Below are 22,513 nucleotides of genomic sequence, written 5' to 3'. Positions count from 1 at the left end.
ATCCTGGCCTTGAGGAAATCAACTCTAAGCCACAATGCTACTTCCACCACACTTCACGGTGGGGATGATGTTTTGGTGCAGTACCTTTTCAGTGTCAGGCAAAAGCTCAGCTTTTGTCTCTTCACGTTACGTGCTTTTTCATGAACAAAGACTAAAGCTAAGTGTAGGGATTTCTGCAAACATTTTACTCCAAACGCTGGGTTCTTTCCAATCTGCCAGGACTGCATGTTGTGTTCTTGGTGTCCTGAACTTTGCTCCATTTGTAGGCAGTTTGCCTATCCATGGACTGATGTACAGCCAAGTCTTGTTTTTGTAGCCTTTGCCAGCTTCATACCTCTTTTAAGGTCGTCTAAAAGTTTTGAGCAATAATTGAGGAAGAGTTCACACCAGCCAGCCTTTTTTAAAGATGATAAGACTAGTAAACAGATTTTTTATGGCTTTACTAATAGGGGGAGGGGGGCTCTATGACCAACAATTGCAGTCTCCTTAATAGGAGCACCTCACTCCCAGAACCTTTTGGAGAAATCACTCGCACAAAGTTTTTCTTCCCTGCTTTTGTCTGTAAATGTGACTTAGACTTAAGGTCAAAGATTAAGAGTGGAAAGCCGGTTAATTAAATCCTTGTATAACAACCTTTTTCTTGCAACTTTAAGACAGGCCGTCTTCCCCGCAGACTCCGATATCATGCCAGCTTATAAGGTTTACACTCACATTCCCAGAATTCATGAAATATGCTTTTCATCTTCACATTTCATTGACTAATTTATTTCTCTTCAGAAGTTTCCTTGAACTCTTTGATCCTCTGAAGTCACACAATATGAATATATGTAACGTACATAAGAATTCTAACCTCTAAGCTGTCATGTAGTTGCACAAGGACCACCAACCACCCAAAGCACAGGTGCAAACAATAACCCACATGTACAGACGCTGCTGGAAATCACAAAAGTAAAGTCTGCTCCACAGGGAGCATACTTCTTCAGTCAATCCTCTTGTACTACTGAAGCGAAGAAGGAAAAAAAGTAGATCCATTCTGATTCTGTATAATTTCATGCGATAATGTATAATAAACATATAAAAGTGAACGAACAATGCTGTTCCTGAGTCAAGTGGTTTACAAGAAGTCTTTGCATCTTCATCACAGACGGGATTTGCAACATAGCTTTGGTCGTGATGTAACAGTTATCTTGTACAAGACCTACCAACTAATTGGTGACTGGCAACCATTGGGATCTCGGGAAAAAGTGTATTTCCTGACAGTGATGCATCCAAAAATTCCTTGTGACTGTTTTGGTCGTTAGCAGACTAGCACACTCAACTACGGATTCTGTGGAAAATGTTAATTTGTCTGAAACCACACGCAACTACTGTGAAAAGTGTGGCCCAAACCTTTAGCCATCAAGTAAAAGTTGGATCTTTTGAAATGCACTGGTTCCAGCATTAAGGCCCACCTTGTATTAAATGTGAACGTTCCAGTTTTAGTGCGCAGGAAGAGCCCAATTAAAGACATGTCTAGGTTCAAAGACTGTTGTGATTTTGCAATTTCAATACATACAATTCATAATCCAGATTTGTAATTAAGCACCCCTACACCACAAGCTACCACTATGGAAAACACTACATTTGCCCCGATTAATTTGGCTCGACGATATCTGAGGCTAGCATATTAAATCAGGAAAAAAAAAAATCATGAACAAAATACAAAGTTTACAGGTAGAAATAAATGCTGATTCTGTTTATTTATCCATAACATGAATAATGATTATTGCATACATCTATTTCTTTTCTGATATAATCCATTAAAGATTAGTCCTGAACATTCATAGACCTGCCTAACCAATCCCCCTTGGTTAGCTGATTTGTGTTCAACAAGGCCTCTGAGGGAAACTATACAATGGTGACGAGGAATAATCATATTCCTGACAATAAGGACACCACTGAAAACCCAGGGGAGCTGCCGAGTCACGGATTTAAACCAATCACTGGCCGAATCCAGCAGTACATCAAAAGACATCGTCTTAGAGGAAATATGCTTTGAATTGTGTTCACTTCCATGTGGGGGGTGACACAAACAACACGAGTGAGGCAGAGATAATGAAGTTAGTTACCGGACATGCTCTTCACTGAGCACTGGCTGTTCTTTCTCTTCCTTTTCGGCACATCTGGCCATCTGGGAGGGTGGAAGGGAAAAAAGACATAAGTGATTAAAAAAAGATAACATTATAGCAGCTTCAGGAAAAAGATCATTAATAAGATTTCTTTTTCCAAGTCAGATAATGCAAAGACAGTTTCTGTTTTGTTTTTTTTGGTAATTAACTACATTAAAAAAGACATAAGATAACACTGCTAGAAAAACTGGAAACTATGCTGCATTTTAGATATTTAAAGGAATCCTCTCCATAAATATGTTGGTCTGCAGTCATAGCACAGACTTACATTTTACATTTGGTTTGCTGGGTAACCAGTCTGACACTTGACATTATATAAGAGCTGTTAGTTTGCTATGAAAATGTTTTTAATTTCTAAAGATCTACTCGTCAAGGTTGTCACTTGTCTCAGACTCTTTTCGCTCTTTACATTGAACCTTTAGCACAGGCAATAAGAGAAAATAATAGTATTCATGGGGTCGTAGTTAATTCAAGAGAACACAAAATAGCTGATGATGTCCTTTTGTACTTGCCGAATGTACTGACCCCCCTGTTCTGGTCGACTGGTTGAGCATTGTTGAGGAGATTCATAAAATGGAAAAACTTACCTTTTTGTTAAGGCTGCAAGCTAATATTTATACCACGAGATGGGACAAGTGGTTGAAATATATCCGAAATTAGAATTTTTTTTCTTCCTTTCTCCTGTTTGTGCCTACCCACATCTATATAAACTCTTGCATGCCTCTCCGAGGCTGCTCTTACATCTGTATATGTGCTGTCAATTCATGGATATAAAGTCATGTTCTCACTGCCAGAATTGCTTTGTGGGAAAAAGCTGTGCTTTTCAGTCGACTGCTTGTTTTGTTATTGTTGTTTTTGGTTGTTTGTTGTTTTCCTTTTCTGTTAAAATACGTAAAACCTTTATTAAAAACTAAGTAATAAAAAAGAAGAAAATCTTTTTAATTTCTAAGATCTTTCAAGATCTCAGTGTCTCCTTGTCTTGCTTGTTTTGAAATATGTTCAACACGTGGTCCCAAAATGAGTTCCTGTGATAAATTTGCTAAAGTCATGGTTGAGCGTGGTGCTAATTAGCAATCCAAACCACCACAATATGCATGGTAAACAAATACAGCACAGTCTCTTCAAACGCCACTTCAGCCTCGTCTATGGTTACAGCAGAAACAGGCTGGTATATTTGAATCTTGTTATTTCGCTGCACTATTGAGTTTGTTCTGCAAATAGACTTTGGTTTGAGCCCATTTCCTTTTTGTTGCTAGGCAAAATTCTTACCTTGTTTAACCTTACTTGACGAACTATGCTACCCAAGCTAGCTTGAGTAGTGTTAGTCGATAATGGCACAGATCAAACACTTGACCATACACGGTAATGACCGGTTTAAAAACAAACAAATAAAACGATAGAATAAGAACAGGATAGTTTACAAATTACCGAGTGTTGTCGCGTCATTTATGGCGGGCTCTAATGTCAGTTTGTACTGCAAGCATTCTGCACATGTTAGCATACTATGAATGGCTGGATGGACAAATGAACTGATAGGCAACAAAGTTTAACTTTTGGGGGATTACTGACAAACTCTGGTCACGGATTCAAAACTGAATCATACCAATGCTTCCCATGCATGGAAATGAAGGCCACTCCACTCCATCCTCTCCACTTAAAGACTGCACATGCACCATTCATCCCCACCTTCTGTCGCTTTCTATAATTTTGTATCCTTCTCCTTTATCACGCTCACATGACAAATTCTGTTATTTGCAGCAGATTTGGATTACCACACTCTCTCCATCTCCCCCTCCCTTCCCCCCCATCTATCCACATGTTTGGCTGTTTGCTCCACACCCCTCGCATTCCCATTTTCTCTGTCTCTTTAAAAGCTCTCTCTCCAAACCACTGTCACTTTGTCGGCTCACAGCTACTGCTATATTCCCTCGATCTTCCCAGTGATTTCTGTCTTTCCCTCCGCCCCACCTCTTTCCTCTTCTCCTCCCTCAACTTCCATCAACACTATTAGGTAACACCACTGTCGTCCCTCCTTCCCCCTGCTCACTGGCTGTCAAATCCACTTTGCTCTTCCAACCTAAAAAAAAGAAAAGAAAAAAAATCCTCTGACGTCTTTTTTTCAGTTCTTGCTGCTCTTCACGGTCCATGAAACATATTATCTTTAAATTAAAGCAGTGCACATGGTGAGGCAGTAACATGGTGGGAAACTGCCTGCTCTGGTAGCTGATCAATGTAAACTGAACTGGAGTTTATGTCAGTGTTGACAGCTCTTGTATACATTTTCTACAATGTGAAGGAATAACTCAAATGTGCAAGTTAGTGAGGTTTGGAAAAATTTCCAGAGAATGATTTAGCGCTACTTGAAATCCAAATCCAACTTAAAAAAAAAAATGACAATCCACAGGGGAGAGGAAGTTTACGTCTTTTGAAAACTGCAATCATAAAGCTGCAACCATTTATTCCTGACCGCTATGGGGGCAGCAGAACAGAACAGGCTGAAGACGTCCAGCCCTCAGTGGTCTCCATGGTGGTTATAGAGAAGAAGGGTGAACAATTACAGTTTTGTATTTATACATATATTTTTTAGCAAGTTGTTGTGGTGTCTGCCATTTATCAATGAGAAAAACCTGATATGTTGTGAATCTCAGTAAGCTGCAAATCTATGCAAAAGGCGACTGCTAGAGCAAACAATCAGTCATATATGACAATTATCAGAGCACAAATCTTTGCGTTTGATTTGTGTACCAAAATCATTCTTAATATCTACTTTCATACCAAACCAATGTGTCCTTAAACATAAACCCGTTAATGAGTTTGTTTGAATGCCTGACAGGATGGTAGCAGGATGTTACTTTGAAATGGGAACATTTATTTTGTTGCCAGACAAACCGGTAACACGCATTTTTGGATAATTTTAGGATAAAAAGAAATGCACAGATCATTTTACATGTTGAGCTGAAACTCAGTCAGCTTGAGTCCTTACAATGGATCTCTTGCAGGTGCGTCACTGAATTGAAAATGAGCCTTAATTGCTCTGAAAAGCAGGGCAGCATTTTTGCATATTGTCTTTTGCATATCAAATATCACCATACCCAACTTTGACTGCCATTCTTATCAATGAGTTGGGACAGAGATACTGCGACAGTTGGACTAGCCCATCTTCCAATGACAGTAGTTTTCACTGTGTGTGGGTGTACACAACTTTCTTATAGATGTCCCCTGGAGTTCTGAGGATTTTCTGCCCTGGCTTTTGGTCTCAAAACGTATTGTAATGATCGGTTCTTGTGACACCCTTAATGAGCTTGTTTAAACCATTACCATCTTCGTTAGATTTTAAACACTATAACTACCTAATTAATTAATTGATAACTTTGTGAGTTAGTTGAACAAGCAGTCTTAGGCTGATTTGTTAATGTTACTACTCTTGTAACAAGCTACTTGGCATCCATGCTACGGCAGCTTTAAATAGAACCTTTGCCTTAATGAGATTCCCTTTGACAAAGAAATAAATAGAAACTATCCAAAGTGCATTTCTGTTAAAATATAACATACATTTTGTGAAAATGGAAACAATTATGTGGTTGCAAAGACAGACACAGGAGCTGGTCTAGAGCTCTGTCCTGGGGCATCAGTTGAATGATCTGGATGTGGTACATGCACTCACAACAGATTTATTGTTAAACTAGCAAGGCTTACAGAATCACTAACATCCTTTCAGATTTCAGACATTTCATCAGATGAAAGTAAATTAATGCAATCATCCCTTGGAAATCAAATTTCTGGACTACTGTTATGAATTTGTGACTAATAAACTGGTTTACAGATAGCGAAGACCATAAACAGGACTCAACACACACAGACATCTCATACTTAATCTGTTATGAGCATGTGACAGGGGGCACAGATGCCAGCAGAGCACACACCCACTTCCAACAGACATACACGCAATCGCAGAGAAATGCATTCCCGCAATCACACCAACCTGTTGATGCAGTACGGCTGTAAGATATGCATGTTGCTCCTTTTGAAGGAATATCAGCAGAAGATGATGCAGCCCAGCAGCACCGTCTGCTGATCCAGCCTCCCAGGAAGTTACTGCACGTGTCCCACTCAGCCTGGTTCACATGAACACAAGCTGTGTTTGCAGACCTCAAATCCCCGACTATAAGCCTCCCACTGAACTCAGCAACGAGTTGATCCCAGACAAATGCAAAAGAACTGAGCTTGAGTTGCTGCAATCAACTGAAACAGACTTCACTAGTAGCTGTGTGCCTCAGACTGGCTGCTGGGAGGAACGGCCACTCTGTTTATTTCCCTCCACCAGCCTGCCTCCCTCTTGCTCTCCCTTCTTTCTAGTTGCTCTCGTCCAGCCTCCCCTCCCTCCCTCCCTCCCTCCATGTCTGCACGGCATGGTGTAGTTCCTCCCCCCTAAGTGTCATGCTCTCTGTCATCACAACACAACTCGTCATGCCCAGATTTACCTTGTACAACCTCTCTCTGTCTCTTCCTGTCCTTGCTTTATTACTCACGTTACGTGTTTCTTCAGCGCGACTTTCCCTCTTCTCCCTCTCCGGCTCTGTCACCTGTCGTTCCTGCTGATATTTTTACATTTGACTCCTGTCACTTTTCTGGTGCATGACCTCTTTGCTAGCATCCTTCTACTTTGCCCTTTTTATTTTGTTCCCCAAGAGGAAAAAAACAAAACTGTTGCCTCTCTGGATCCAAACTCACTTAAGCTTTAATGCTAACTTGATTACATAACAGCAGTCTGATGCAGTCTCCCTAGTAGAGCCAAGCGAAGTCTTATGAGGACACAGAGATGCTAGATATCTCATCAATTGAATTAGCCTTGTCTGTGATCTCTTTTTGCTCCTTGTGAAATCATAAGTTGTAGCTGATTCAAATTTACCTGGGAGGGTGTAGCTGAATGATCCCAAGCAGGGTTCATCTGAGGCAGAAGAGCCAAACAACAAGCTCCACAACAAGCCATAAATACATAAGTAACGCTTTCATTTGCTCATTATTTCTTCTTGCTGTTTTCCCAGTTTCACTTCCAGCAGCTTTAACATTAAAGGCCGACCATGAAAGGGAATGACTTATAAACTGACTTTGCCTTTCCAACTGATGGATTGCTTTGACTTTAGAGATGCAGAACTATAACTGACAGCATGCAAATTTATTTGTCAAACTTTTATTTAAATGAATATTCTGTTTCAAAATAAAATATTGTCATTTAATATCTTGCACGTTCATACAGGACCTTCTGACTCCACAGGTTACTGTACGTCCCACTTTAACCAATATCCACGACTCTGTCATTCTTAAAAACGCAAACTGCTTACATAATAATGACATGTCTTTATTTGTTGTTCCGTTTTTTTCTTCTTCTTCTTTGAATTATGAACATAAAAATGTACCATCAGATTCCGAACCACCATGCAGTACCATCTGGAGCCCATCTGATTGGCAACAGCTTCATTTTTCACCACAACAATGATCCCAAACACACTTTCAATGCAGTAAAAGCACACCTGGATAGTGCTCCAGTGCGTGTGTTTTTTTGCCCTCCATAGAGCCTGGAGCACAACATTATTCAAGCAGTGTGGAGAAAGGACCACAAAGGTGGCCAACATCCAGAGAAGAGCTTTGGATGCCTTTCTAGAAGCCTGTTGAACTTTTCCTGAAGAGTACTTAAAGAAAGCTGCCTAGGAGAGTTCCCGCTAATTTAAATAAAAATAATGATAAAGATGACTTTTCTTTTGGCTTCCACATGTTTCCATTTATGTTAGCTATTGTGGCAATAAATCACAGGACCTGTTTTTATATGAGAGTGCAAAATGTGCACTCCTAGCATGTCGTCCGCAGTAAAGGCTAAACATATTAGACACATCTACGACTGATCAGCTCTGGAGCCTTTTATTGACAGCAGCAGTTAAACTTAAAAAAAAAAAAGCAACTAAGCAAGAAGTTTTTATATGAACTGATATCAACATTTTGATAATGCGCACAACAGCTTGCTTTGACATTTTAGTGTGGCAAAACTAGGTAATTACCATTAAACAAAACAAATCAGTGTTTGGCAAACGAGAATGCTGAAGTAATGATAGGTCCAGATAAGTTGGGGAGTCGGGGAAGTCGGGGACTACCAGAGTGATAACATTTATCCTGAGGGGATCATGTGTGTCTTCAATCAAATGTATTATGGTCTGCTTTAAGCTATTATTTTTCAAGACATTTCAAGCTTGCTGGTTTCACCAAAGGAAAATGTCAGGGAAATGTCAACCTCAAAGTGATAAGACTTACTATTCCGGAGAATGTAAATGCCAAATTTTCATGGCAATTCACCCAATAGTTGGAGAGAAGTATGAGAGATCAGGGTAAAAGCGGTCGACTGACTTGTAGATCTATAAAACCACATCACTAAAATTAAGAGGGAGATGTCCAACTCCAAGTGGAACTAATTGTGTTTTCTTGATTTACTATAAAGTAAACGGTGATTCTGGGTATGAGACAAGCAGAAACCTGTGGCCTGAAACATGAAGCCAATGGAGACAAAAACTGCACTGGCTAATAGAGTTTTTATAATGTTGAATTTTACACTGCTAAACAGCAGGTGCATACCCTAGTTTAGTTAGTGTTATAGCTAATTTCCAGCTTTTCGAATACTGTACGTTAGGTACAAGAAGTTCCTCTGAACTACACGTTTCCATCACGTCTGTCATGTTGCTGGTTTCTGGAGCAAATTTGAGAAAGAACATGAGGAAATGTTCTCTCACTTGCATGAATGAAATTCTAGTATTTTATTTGTATGTTGCCTAACAAGCATATGTGTGTTTTTGCCTTGCACACATGCAGCCTATAGATGCATCTGTAACTACAGTATGGTCTCTTTTTGTTTTTTGTTTTTTTAAAAACAGGCAACAAAATGTCAGGTTCCTTGTAAATGCTGGCAGTAATCTCAGTCATGCCGCAGTCTCCAAATCTTGTTTTTTCATTGAATGACTGTGGCTGTAAATAGACTGATGGACTGTTAAACAGACTAATACAACCACGGCTTGTATTCACAAAGCGTCCTTGTACTAAGATTAACTCCTCATGACGAAATTCTTAGAAAAGTCTTAGAATTATGACATTTGCTAGGAAGAGAGTTAAAACTAAATCCTGATAAAATAAATACACCAATCAACACCGGTTATATCCAAAAATGTTAGCCCTTAGGACAGCTGATGAGGTGAAAAAACAAACTGTTTCACGAAGCTTAAGACTTGTTAAAAAGAGGGAGAAACAACGGCAACATAATTGTAGTCCTGATGTGGCACACTGAAATGAAAGGACATCACCTTCTTCCTCCTGGTGAGCAAACAGAATATTTGCTTATTCAGTTTGCAAAATCTAATAATGCAATTAATTCATCTTTTTCAGTTTAAGAAGATCCAATCATCACTAACCCATTCCCACCAGACAATCTGCACTTTGTGTTACCCTGAACAATAAAACAGCATCCAAAAACAACAAGGCGGTACACATAATACATGCTCTTCTTAATAAAATAACCACCAACAGAAAGGAGGGAATGCTGCAGAGCCACAAAACTACCAATGAAATTAAGTAGTTAATGCAATTTATGCATCAAATGGATTTGCTTGAGAGGAAAAAATACTAACCTATTAAACATTTATTATTAGCTTAACTAGAGTGGCAAGAGTGGATACGAGGACATCAGTGCTGGCACAGAGGGTACACTGTACTACACAGAGAAGTCCTTGATGTACACAACAGCAAAAACTCCCATGCGTTTCTTTACAAGGTGAGGAAGAAATGTCCATTAAGAATTGCAAAAGTCACTTCAGTTCAGGTAGCGTTATATTTGCTCCCCACTTTACTGTTCATCTTTCTTTCTCTCTTAAAAACAGTTCTTCAATGATTCTGCATTCAAATGATGCATAAAATGTAACTTTTATTGAATAGAATATTTTCATTTATGTCTGTCTATCTTGCATCGTGTCTTTTTGTCTGTCATTCCTCTCCTTTAGTTCCCCACCTCTGCTAACGTCTTTCTTTTTACTGACAATGTCACCCTTTTTGTTAGGCTCCAACAAACCACTGACAGTTTTAGCAACACCTCAAGGTAAATTCCACAGCGTCAGCTATCCGTCAGCTGCGTCGCTGACTTGAAGAGCTGGAAACAGCATTGAAAAGGTTTTTATAGAAAACTGTGGTGATACTTGTACATTTAGTTTACTGTTGACAGAGCAGTTGTTCAGTTTTATGTCTGACTCTGCTGTTAGACACACTAGGTAACCCGCCTGACGCAGGAATGTGTTGCTACAGTATGCATCTGCCCACACTGATAACTTTTTAAAAAGCCTTCATGGTTCTGTAAGTGTCATCGTCTCTGCAGCATTAAAAAATGATGCAGAGGTCTGACCTCTGTGACTGTGGAAGGGTCATACAGTTGCTTTCCTCTGGTGGTTACACAAAAAACACACACAGATAGAGGCAGTGTTATGTCACTATCAGTGCTGGGTACTCATGTTGCAGTGCTGGTGTCCTTCCTAATTATTTCCTAGAGGACTGAAAACTGCCACACTAAGGACTACATATTTACTTGTATAAAATAAGGAAGCATAACTGAATCTTGAGATAAAAAGTCTACTCTCCTTGTTGCTGTTCAGCTTGTAGCCTCATCTCAGTGATCACTGCTGCTGTGGTGTAGATCAGCTGGTTGGTTTCGTGATGGTAGCAAGTAGGGATTGCCCATAATGCCCCATTCACACCTTCTAGTAGATCTTCAGAAGGTACTTCATGTAGTCACGGAGGGTCCAGGTTTCCAGCTTAGCCATGATCATGATGGCATCAGCTCGAGGGTCGTCAGGTCCTGCGCAGACCAACTGTGTGAGGTGATGGAGCACCTCTTCAACCTGAGCCTGAGGCTGGGGAGAGTCCCACAGCTCTGGAAAACCTCCTATGTTGTACCAGTGCCAAAGACCTCACGCTCCAAGGACCTCAACAGCTACAGGCCGGTGGCTCTGACATCCCACCTGATGAAGACCCTGGAGCGGCTGGTCCTGGCTCAGCTTCGGGACCTGGTGAGCTCATTGTTGGACCCACTTCAGTTTGCTTACCAGCCTGGCATTGGAGCGGATGATGCCGTCATTCACCTCCTACATCGTTCCCTCGCTCACCTGGAGACCGCTGGAGCACTGTGAGAATCATGTTCTTTGATTTCTCCAGTGCCTTCAACACTATTCTTCCCACGGTCCTGAAGGACAAGCTGGAGAACTCTGGAGTGGACCATCACCTCACAACCTGGATTTTGGACTACCTCACCGATCGACCACAGTATGTGAGAACTCAGGGCTGTGTGTTGGACAGGGTCGTCTGCAGTACGGGGCGGAACGGTTCTAGCTGCGTTCCTCTTCACCATCTACACTGCAGACTTCTCCCACAACTCCACCCAGTGCTTCCTGCAGAAGTTCTCTGACGACTCTGCAATAGTCGGCCTCATCACTGATGGACACAACAAGGAGTACAGAGATCTGACCTTAGACTTTGTGGAGTGGTGCCAGCTGAACTACCTCCAGATCAACACTAGTAAAAGGAGTTGGTGGTAGACTTCCGCAGGCACAAGCATCCTCCACTGCAACCACTGAACATCCAAGGATGGACATCGAGGCTGTGGACAGCTACAGATACCTTGGTGTTCATCTGAACAATAAACTGGACTGGACTCATAATTCGTTTTCTCATACTTTGGTCAATTACTTTTCACAGTGTTATCAGTTCTGTCACTAGTTAGCTAACGTAAACTAATGTAAGTCTATAAGTCGCAACCAGCCAACCAACCGGTGACGTAATGTTCTGTACTGGCACAAGAAAGCGTTAAACATGTTCTTAAAACTTAAAGTTTAAACATTTATTTCTTAAACCCAGCTGCAGTATTACATTTATGTGAGTTAAGAGTAGGGCTCCATAATGTAAATTAGACTTTATACATGTAGAGTTTACTGACAGAGAAGGCTACACCTACGGCTTGGGTTGGGTGGAGCTGCTGCTCCTGGCAGATTACAGTGCCAAAGCTGTCGCTAGATACGCCTGCCATAAAACTATTCTTATACCAAACATACCATCAAATCCAAAATTCCATCCAAGTAACTCAGAGGAACTCTTCAAAACTGTTGGTATCAAAGCATTTCAACAATAAAAAAGAGGCAGCAAAACTAAAACACTGGAAGCACACTGGGACAAATCCTTTGCTGTCCAAAAGGAAAACGAAAGCAGATGAATGTGAAAAACAAAGGCAAGGCCATCTGGAATAATGTGCTCTAAATAGAAGAGACAAAGACGGTTGTTTGCCAGAGTAATAATAGACAGATTTGGTGTAGACGAAACCATCCCCTTTTAGAATAACCTCAAGAACCTCAACAATGAAACACCAGGGTGCATGTGTTTCTGAAAGAAATAGGACCAACTATCAGAACTTCAATGTCCAAGTGTTTACAGTCATGATTTTTCAATAAATAGCAGTGGAACGGTCAGATATTGTGTTGTTGTTTATGGAAATTTTTACAGAATCTATCAATTTAAATCTACAGTAGACAGGAAGGTAGGTGATGGGCAGCAGATTGATCTGAATAGATTGCACTGGTCAATCTCAATCACCTTCAAAACAATCCATAAGGAAATAGCTTATTTAAGCTCTCCTGGGGGAACTGTATCCCAGAGATCTGAAGAATCAATACCAAAGCTGTGGCCCAATCCGTCACTGAGACCTTTTCATGGTGGTTTCTCCTTTAATCTGTATATTTGATATAAATGGTGAAGACTTGAGAGTTCAAGGTCAATGTTTAAAGAACAGCATGCAACTGTTTTTTCTGTTGTTTTTTTAACATGTGAATTTCACTCTACTCAAGATGTGGACCAATAATCCTGTGGCAACAGTTGAATACTGTCTTCTGCGGCTCTGGTGGAACGTTCCCTAAAGACAAATGCTGAAGCGTGGAGGTTAAGAGAAGCGACTCTGTTGTAGAAGACAGCGAGTGAATGTTCTCCAGTTGTAGAGTGGACTGAAATGCTCAAGGTCTGAGTAAAGCTTGCTGAGCTGACTCAGATAACAAATTCACAGCTGTGTCTTCAGTTCCTGAGTGCAGATCTTATAACATGTTCTAAGTATTGTTAACACCCTGGAACTTCAAAGCGCTAATTTTCTCTTTCTGCCTCTGTCAATATAGGAATGCTCGTAATCCGGCACCACCTGCTAAGTCTTACTGATGTTAAGAGGGAGGTCATATGGGTGTCACTGCTGCGACATCTCTCTTTATGTTTGCCCTACAGGCTGTTGATCTGTCTTCTGTTCTTCACAGTGACGCTGCAGGCATGTGAGGCCAAAAGAGATGACAAACAGCACAAGTACCTAAAAACCAAACTGCACAGTAGCTTTTAATACTTGATTTTGACACAGGATGTCATATGATAGATAACCTTCGTGCTAAAATTAAATTACAGGTAGGGCTGCCATGACTAGTCACGATTACTAGCAAAATTGTTGACGACTAATTTAATAGTTGACGAGTTGTTTGAAGCTTTGTAAGAACCAGAAAGACGCAGGAATAGGTAGTAGGATTTAAGAGTGTAATAACGGACTGAAACAGAAGATGGCAGAAATGCATCTACAAGGATGCCAGCTGCCGTTAAACGCCAAAGAAGAAGAAGCAGCAATCTTCGGTATCGTAGCTGTGTCCAAATTCAGGGGCCGCATTCTTCGGAGGCCACATTGATAGGCCGATTACATGACAGCGACGCGACGAAGGCTGTCCACGTTTGAAGACTCCTCCAAATGCGTCCTCCTTCTCCCTAGATTTGAAGGATGGGTCGGGTGTATCCTTCGTGGCCCAATCTATCCCAGAATTCAATGGTTGATTCTGTTGCTTGTTTTAAACTCATTTATTTTAGTGTAAGAACAACTATTTTAAACAGCTGTGCGCACATGCACTACAAAATTACAAAAAGCTCAATCTTTTACTAAAATATGAAGGAAGCTGTAAAGAGCCATGCAGTTTGATATAAACGTCAGGATAAAAAAAATACTCATCAATGAATAAAACAGGAAAAGAGCATTTTTTTAAAGGAGAAATGTGAAACCAGAGATTCCACTGACTAAAAAGATACACACATAAAAGAGTAGAAAAGCTAAATCTAGTGCAGTCTTTCATGTCCAAAACAAGCTGCACAGAAATGTTCTTTAAGTCTGACTGCCAATAGCAATCGCAAGAGCACAGAGCAAATGCCACCATCAGTGCTCTTTCCTAGCAATAGCACCCAGAGAACTGTGCTATGTCTTTGGAGCTGAAAAATCTGAAGGATCTGAGCTCCTCTCAGCAGAAATGATCCTCTTCAAAACAGTGTGTTGTGACGATGTGCCTGCATTCAGCCATGATAAACTACAGCAAAAATACTGACACCAATTAAATATCATATGTAGAAATCCACCTTTTTACATTTTACACAAACAGGAACATCATGGTGGGAACCACAGGTGGACAAAAATGTTTTGCCAGTGACTCAATGAGACTCTTGGGATGTATCAGTACAGGTAAAATATTTAATGCACTCTGTTTTAATATGTTCTGCTCTGGGTCTAATACACCAAAGACTGTTTAAAACAGATGCAGGTACCACTCTGAAATATAACTGTCTTTGAATCTCAGAGACTTTGGAGGTGGCAAACCTGGCAAAGGTTGAGCCTTTAAACACCTCTAAACGAAGCATGGTTTTAATGCAGTCATTCATCCTTTGTGCTGACGTTTCAAAGGCATTTCAAGTGGGGGAAGTGTAACACTGAATGAGCGGTGAGTCATCTCCAGTCAGTGTCAACCAACTCATTTCATACACTGGAGCTAATTTTTCCGCCATCATTGCCATTAGTTTTTTCTGCTTACAAATTCTCAATTACCACATTGTTTTCTGATGAGTTGTGTGTGGAAAAAAAGACCAAACAAAACTATTTTATTATCTCTGCATTCCAAAGACTTCCACGTGTCTCAGCTATTCAAAGGCTCCACTGCCACTTTGACTTATAGGCAACAATAAACTAAAGTGAAAAACTTCAGGGAAATGACTGCAAAGGGTCAAAAAATTTGGAACCTGCCTTCACTGCAATTCCTGTTCCAATATGCACGGATATTGCATGTGTTACGATATCTCAGCGTCCCGGACATCTTAAATCACTGCCTTCTATTCTTATTTTCAACTTTTACTCATAAATGATGAAAGCTGAACTGAAGTGGGCTCGAGGAGTTTAAAAGAATTTACTTCTGATATTGGAGTCAGTATCTATGAAATGCCAATCCACCCCCCCCATCCAACTAGCTGAGAGCGATATGAAAGCACTGATCTCAGTTCTGCATTACAAACATACGAGGTTATTCTAAGCACAGAAGTAAAAAGAAAAGCACAGAAATTCTTGTAATCACACAAAATTCTGCATGCAAACTTCTTCAAACACACATCCAATCACTCAGTTGCAATTCTGCTTTGCAGACATTAATTGAATTGCTCTGATAAAAGCTAACTGCCTGCTGAAACATTCAAAGGCTTTGCACTGCGGTTAATTTTGAGACATACACACAAACAAATTGGTACACATACACACACCAAATTCTATTTCAGCTCCCCGACTCCAGGCTATGCGAAGCCGTGTGTGTGTGTGTGTGTGTGTGTGTGTGCGCGCACTTGTATCAAGAACACGCCGTGACTCAGACAGCACAGAGGGGAGGGGTCAGGGCATGAGGCAGCACTCACAGGAACACGTGCGTGCCCAATGATACTCTGAGAATCACACGTGCGCATGCGCAAAAACAACACAAAGCGACAATCCCCTGTTGATGTCGCATACTGAGGCGTCCCAAACTGTCCTCTGCTTTCTGCGGCTCCATCTGCCCTCACTGCTCCTAATCCAGCTCTCTTCACTCCGCTTATCCCCACACAGACGCACACACGTGCGCTCGTACGAGGCATGCATGTAAACACACACACACACGCCAACATGCATACATTATTCATACAGCTGGGTAGGTACATGGCACGTGCAACTTTTGAAAGTTAATCGGGGTTTTTTTCTGGCTCAGAGTGGCGAGGAGCTCTGCATGGCAATAAGCAGGTTTGTTTTGGTTTTTTTGGAGACCTGTGTGTTAATTTCTGACCATCTTTATGCTGTTTATGACAGTTGTCTTTATTTATATACAAAATCACACCTGTGTCGTCTTTGGTGGTGGTCTGGGTGAGTCCATGGTGTAAAGAGCTGGCAGCTCTGTTTGATATCCGGCTGATATTTTTTCCTGTTAGAGGAGGTAACCTGCTTAACTGTGCATATGACATCTGTTCACCTCAACGATAAATGCATTTCTTAGAATTTATAAACCCCTACTCTTTAATAACTCTGATTTGTCCCAGCAACATTTCTGCTCATGTGACTGGGATAACCAGAGACTCACAGCAGCTCTGTTTTGAGGCCTTTTTCCTTCTGCTTAATGGACGGCTCTCTGCTGTGCTCTGTGCAAGAGGAAATGCTGTGACACTGTTGTCTGGATGTTCTTCTATGTGTCTGAGGAAATATAGGTAGCACTCCAAATACATGATTACAATTTCAAACATGTGAATGTGTAATGAATGTACAGTGGTCCCTCGCTGTAACGCGGTTCACCTTTCGTGGCCTCGCTGTTTCGCAGATTTATTTTGTGTGCAATTAAAAAAAATAAATAAAAACAGCGCATTGTGTTCTGCGTCCTGATTGGCTGTAGACCATTGTCAATCAATCTCCTCCGTGTCTCCGGTCAGTACAGAATGCGTTCAGCTGGTCAAATTTACATAAATCTTCGATGGCTAGCAGTGTGACTCTGAAGTGCTGTACCAGGGCTGTTCGATATATCGATATATATCCGATGACGATATGAAAACGTCTATCGTTTCATTTTACACTATCGTTTATTTCATGGTGTCGCAAGATAAACTGTTTACGGCAATATGTTTTTCATCGTTTTGATGGTCACTATAGAATTCATTTCTCAAAGTACTCTGTTCTTTCTCTTATATTTAATATAACCACACTGCGGACGGACCAGCGACTGCTTTTATGCGTTGTTGTTAGCAACAACGACGGTTTGCTTGCTTATTATGCACATAGACCTTTCACAATAAAGCTGAAGATTCTTTTGAGATTTTTCAAAATAACCTGAATCACGTGTAATTGTATGCAGAGTGTTTACAGATGAGAAGCTGAAAAGAGCCGTCAGGTGCTAAAAAAAAGAAACCTTAGAACAGGCTTTTCCCCGCAGCACGTAATAAATACTTCATGCTGCGGGGAAAACACTGGACTCCAGGTACACGACGCCCAGATGAAAACACTTCACGCAAGTCGAGCTGCCTGAGATTCACAGAATTTACAGAATTTACGATAAATGTCTTTTATCGGGATATGAGATTTTGGTCATATCGTTTGTTTTCTCCCCAACAAACACAACAATGTCGATGAAATGTTTTGCACCGTCAAAGGCACCTGTGGTAGCACCCAAAAGGGAGGGGAAGATGCCATCGCACAAAAAGTTGGACTAAAGGAAGGTAGCAATTACCATATTTTTCAGATTATAATTAAGCAAAACAAAACAGTCAGATAAGTCAAACTTTACTCAACTCGTTCTTCTTGCTTCCTCTACTTCTGTACCATTGATTCATTAATGTTGAATTCTCTCACAGCTGCTCTATTACGATGTTCTGGACCTGAAAACAAGGTTTGATCTTTGGTTTCATTCTATAATACTGGACTTCTTTTTCTACGAAGGTTTGAAATTTGAGAGTTTCAACAAGAGAGAAAAGTGTGAAAATGTTCACGCCTGTCTCTGGAAAGTGTATAAAGTGTGTAGTGAGGAGTTTTACAGCCGTAAAACATCGATAATAATTGTAAAAAAATAAATAAAAAGCTGGCTACTTCACGGATTTCACCTGTCGTGAGTTATTTTTGGAACGTAACCGCAATAAACGAGGGACCGCTGTAAACATACACTGTGCTTCTGATTGCCCCAGAAGCACCAAACAGGCTCTGCTGGAAACATGTGGCCGTGCTGAATCCAACAATCTATATGTGACTTTAAGGTATAGTCAGTGTTTCACATTAAAGAGTGTGTGATGTGGTCCGAGTAACATACACGGGTGCAAAAAGGTTGCATTTATCAAACGAGCCACGCCCTGACATTTAAAGGAACAGTGTGTAAAATCTAGATATCAGCAGATCACACAGTGCAGTCAGCTGAGTTCTGTTTTCACCATCTCCTGGTTCATGTGGAAAGTCATAGCTATGGATTTAGACTTAGACATCGTACTGTTGCTTGCACAATGAAATTAGGTAGCAAGACCACAAAGATGCAAAAGTAAAGAAAATAATATACAAGTAAGAAAAGTAAGAACACTATGTACAGTATATACACGATGTTGGGTTACAGGAAGCATGGGGTGTGTTCCAGGCATCATAATGAAATATAATAAATAATAAATAAGGGCAGAATGGCTGTGGTCGTTAAGGATATGTTGAGGGATGGAAATTGCACATCTGCCGAAATATTGCACAGAACAAAATGTTGCACGAAAGAAAGACAAAGAAACATAATAAATAGCAAATAGCAGCAACAGAATGATTGTATGATTGAATGGTGGAGATCAGCTCACACTCTTAATTTGCATTCAGCTATGGATCGTCCGCTGTAGGACAAACAACTCTGGCTTGTGGTCAGCTGTCCAGAAGGATCGCATGTCTAATCTGTTGACATTAAGTACAATATAAGAAATAAATAAGGATGTTTATGCACATTTCTGTGCATTAGAGCCCTGACTTTGCTCAGGAAGAGGCTGACATTTTATCCAGATGCCGGTTACTGCTGGATGATAAAACATAGTAGTTATGACGAGTGATGGGAATAATGGCGTTACTTTTTTCAGTAACGAGTAATCTAATTATTATTCCTATCGTTACAAGGCCGTTACCGTTACTAACAAGAAAATGCGGTCGCATTACTATTTTTTAACAAACAGACGGTTGAAGCTGTGTTCAGCTTACCGCAGCTTATATCAGCTGCACGGAAGTAGCTGTAAGTAATCTGGGCGCTGCAGCTTTAAGCAGCTGCGCGCAGACGGCAATCACTTTCTGACAGATGATCACTTTTTGGTACAACACCTGGAGCTCAGGGGTTAAACAATCACATGACCACTTTAAGATGACAAAGCAACAAGGTGATATATACCAGTGTTTTAATTGTGTTGATCGGCCACGTAAAACCAGAGTCATGATAAACAATATACACGTCTGTTTTTCCTCAATAGTTTCGTCACGTTTAACATCGAAGGACAACGCTAACAAGCACTCTCTGCTTATGAGCAAAAAAGAAACAAAACAAAAACATCCTGACATTTAGTTGTTTAGGAAGAGGGGCAAGTTTCAGGAGTGACGGCGAGAGAGAGATTCTTTAAAGTAACGCTTTAAATGGTTACTTTTCCTAGTAATTAATTACTTTTAGAATCTCGTAACTCAGTAACTTCTTTCAAGAAGTAACTATAATTAACTACCTTTTCAAAGTAACTTGCCCAACACCGGTTATGACCCTTCACATCTTGAGTCTGATGGTGCACAAATTATTCGCCTCCTCGACACGTGAATGCCTTTAAGTCCTCTTCTCTGCCTTTGTTTACTGATTCTGCTCTTTAGCCACACACATAAAACATGATTAAGGACAATCAGTTCAGCTTGTATTCAAATGACCGGGCAACATGGCGGCTTCCACAAACCAGCGCCTGCTGTAATGTATTATGGATTTATTTTAACTATCAGAATGCAGTTTGTTGGAAGCTGTAATGATGTATACACTGACTGACTACAATATCGTTTCTATTAAAGCCCCCAAACAAGATGGTTTAGTCAGCTCATGTCTCATTATTAAAAAAAATAAAGATTTTGCTTTATGTGCAATAAAAATACAAGTTTACCAATTTGGAGTTTGGATGTGATAATGGACGTGTCTGATTTGGAACATGTGTTTCACCGACAGGCTTAAACTAATCTCAATATTTGACAGCAGCTTCACAAGAAAAGCTTCTCATTAAAAGAAAATATATTTGGCAGCTAAAAGAAAAGAAGGGGATGCAGTGCAGCTTGTTGGAGGAACGCGCGATAATAGTGTTCTGCTAAATTTGCTGGTGATCATATCTATAATATTGATTTCTATATGTGCCGACATAAAGCAAATCTCAATAAATTTACTTTTTCAACTTTCTTGCAATTTCCACAATCTCTACAAATAAAACCAGTGGAGACAAATAAAACCAGTGGAGACAAATAAAACCAGTGGGTGTGACTAATAAAGCCCAGAGGGAAAGAAACTCCATGTGACTGTTGCTACATATGGCAAAATGCTTCACAATGAAAGCACTATGAAGAAAAGAACTGAGACATAATAATCACTTATTTATAAACAGTTACATGACTGTAGCATCAAAGAGGGACGTGTGGGACAAGCTATGGATTCTTGTTGGTCCATGTTTATTTCGTTTGTTTACAAACTTTGGCCCTTCTAACGGTTCAGCTGCAGCTCCTCCTCACCGTCGTTTTGTTACACTTTTGTTAATTTAGTTTAGTTTTATTTAATTAATACACTCTTTGGGTCTCTGTACTCCAACATCCTCGCCACACAGCAGTGGCTTCAGTTTGCTGTGTCTTTAGTTTCTTCTTCATCAGGCCTGAAGTGAGTCTCTGTGAATTTATCTCGTGAAGCGGTAAAAGCGTGTGTGTGTGTGTGTGTGTAGCTGCACGTGCAGGAGGAACAGCGAGTACAGCAGGCAGCGTGACAGTGCTCAGCCGTCCCTTTTACTGCTCCTAAAATTCTGCTAAATTCATGGCATTCCTTCTCTTTACCTGCTGAGACAACAGCCTGTCTGAATCATTTGTTCAGCTTCTATTTTTCACTTCTTACCTCAAATTATTTGAACTGGTAGCTAAAAAAAAAAAAGTGTGTTGCTGCAGCTCTTAATCTTTCATTAATCATCCATGCCTACAGCTCTGCTTTCATCTGTTGTCCCTGCCACACCATTAATCTTAGCTTTCCTTTCATGTTTACATCAAAAATGGACACACACACACACACACACACACACACGCACACACGCACGCACACACACACACCCAAAGGCAGATGTACACTCCATCACATTTTGTTTACCACACACACCACCCCTCTGTCTCACCCTTTCTCATCTCCCTCAGACGAGTTGCTATCCTGCTTGTTGGACATTGGCTCCATTCGGCCTCAGTCCCATCCAGCAGCCAATCACAGGACAGCGAGGCAGACGCTGAGCTCGCCAGCCTGCTCAGCGTTCACTGGCAGCCCGCTCAGTAGCTAACCATCCCAGACTGTAGGCAGCGGTTGGCTGGGAGGAGCGCAGTGGGCGGAGCAGAAAGCTGGAAGGGCAGAGAAACGATGCAGTGAGAAACAGGCAGTCACATGATGTGGATCATAAAATATTTCACTACATTTTTAATTCACAGCGTTACATAATGACAGATGCGATTGTGATATTTCAGGTTCTTCTTTTGTTTCCAAACCACATTTTTTCATTTGTTTTCAGCGCTGGATGTTCATCCAATCATGTGAATGAAAGGCTGGATTAAAAAATGTATTATTTTTTCAATATCAAAGTCACAGTTATTTAAGGTAGCTGTAGTATTAATGTCTGTAGCGCTTAGCTAATTCTATCTATAATCCAAAGTAATTCAAATCAAAATAATTAACTGTGACTGCAGCAGATCGCACAGGTTGGCCCGGCTGCTGAAGGTCTGCAAATAACTGACATCTACATTAATAAACATAGACAGAGGCAGCAAGCTGTAATCAGTCTGAGCCGATGAGCACAGCACGTCTAAGACGAGTGGCTCAAACCTTTGTATCATGCTTATATTCCCATATGAACGCAAGCTTGCCGTGTGCCCACATTTAATGCCAGCTTGTGTATGCAGACAGCGATAGATTTGAATCCGATTTGCAATTTTCACACAGATTCCCACAAAGCGTTGTGTTAGATTTACACATTTTTACCCCTTGAATCAGGAAAGTCAAAATCAAATCAAATCAAATCACTTTTATTGTCACATCACATGTGCAGGCACACTGGCACAGCACATGCGAGTGAAATTCTTGTGTGCGAGCCCCACAAGCAACAGAGATGTGCAAACACAACAACACAAACGAGCAAAATACAAGAATGGCCAACCTGAAACTAATAAATATATGTACAATATATAATAGTGTATG

The 22,513-nt window shown here is 40.6% G+C and overlaps 1 protein-coding gene across 7 annotated transcripts in view; it reads right to left on the bottom strand.

The window, feature by feature from the left end:
• The window catches only part of LOC309704702 (thyroid hormone receptor alpha), a 114,619-nt gene that overhangs the window by 25,047 nt on the left and 67,059 nt on the right, over positions 1–22,513 (bottom strand). For 6 of the 7 annotated variants that reach the window (XM_082530088.1, XM_082530089.1, XM_082530085.1 and 3 more), the window contains 2 exons: positions 21,450–21,663; positions 2,109–2,170 (listed from right to left, as the gene is read on the bottom strand). In XM_082530088.1, coding sequence (XP_082386214.1) covers positions 2,109–2,170; positions 21,450–21,505 — 118 coding nt within the window. In that variant the 5' untranslated portion in view covers positions 21,506–21,663. Of the gene's footprint in view, positions 1–2,108; positions 2,171–6,150; positions 6,543–21,449; positions 21,664–22,513 lie in introns of those variants that run through there. The other variant, XM_082530091.1, reaches the window with a different exon arrangement.

This window comes from Aulonocara stuartgranti (assembly GCF_965226115.1).
Source record: "Aulonocara stuartgranti genome assembly, chromosome: 4".
Classification (NCBI taxonomy): domain Eukaryota; kingdom Metazoa; phylum Chordata; class Actinopteri; order Cichliformes; family Cichlidae; genus Aulonocara; species Aulonocara stuartgranti.
Note: the sequence above shows the minus strand (reverse complement) of the source record. Positions and strands in the feature narration are given on the sequence as shown.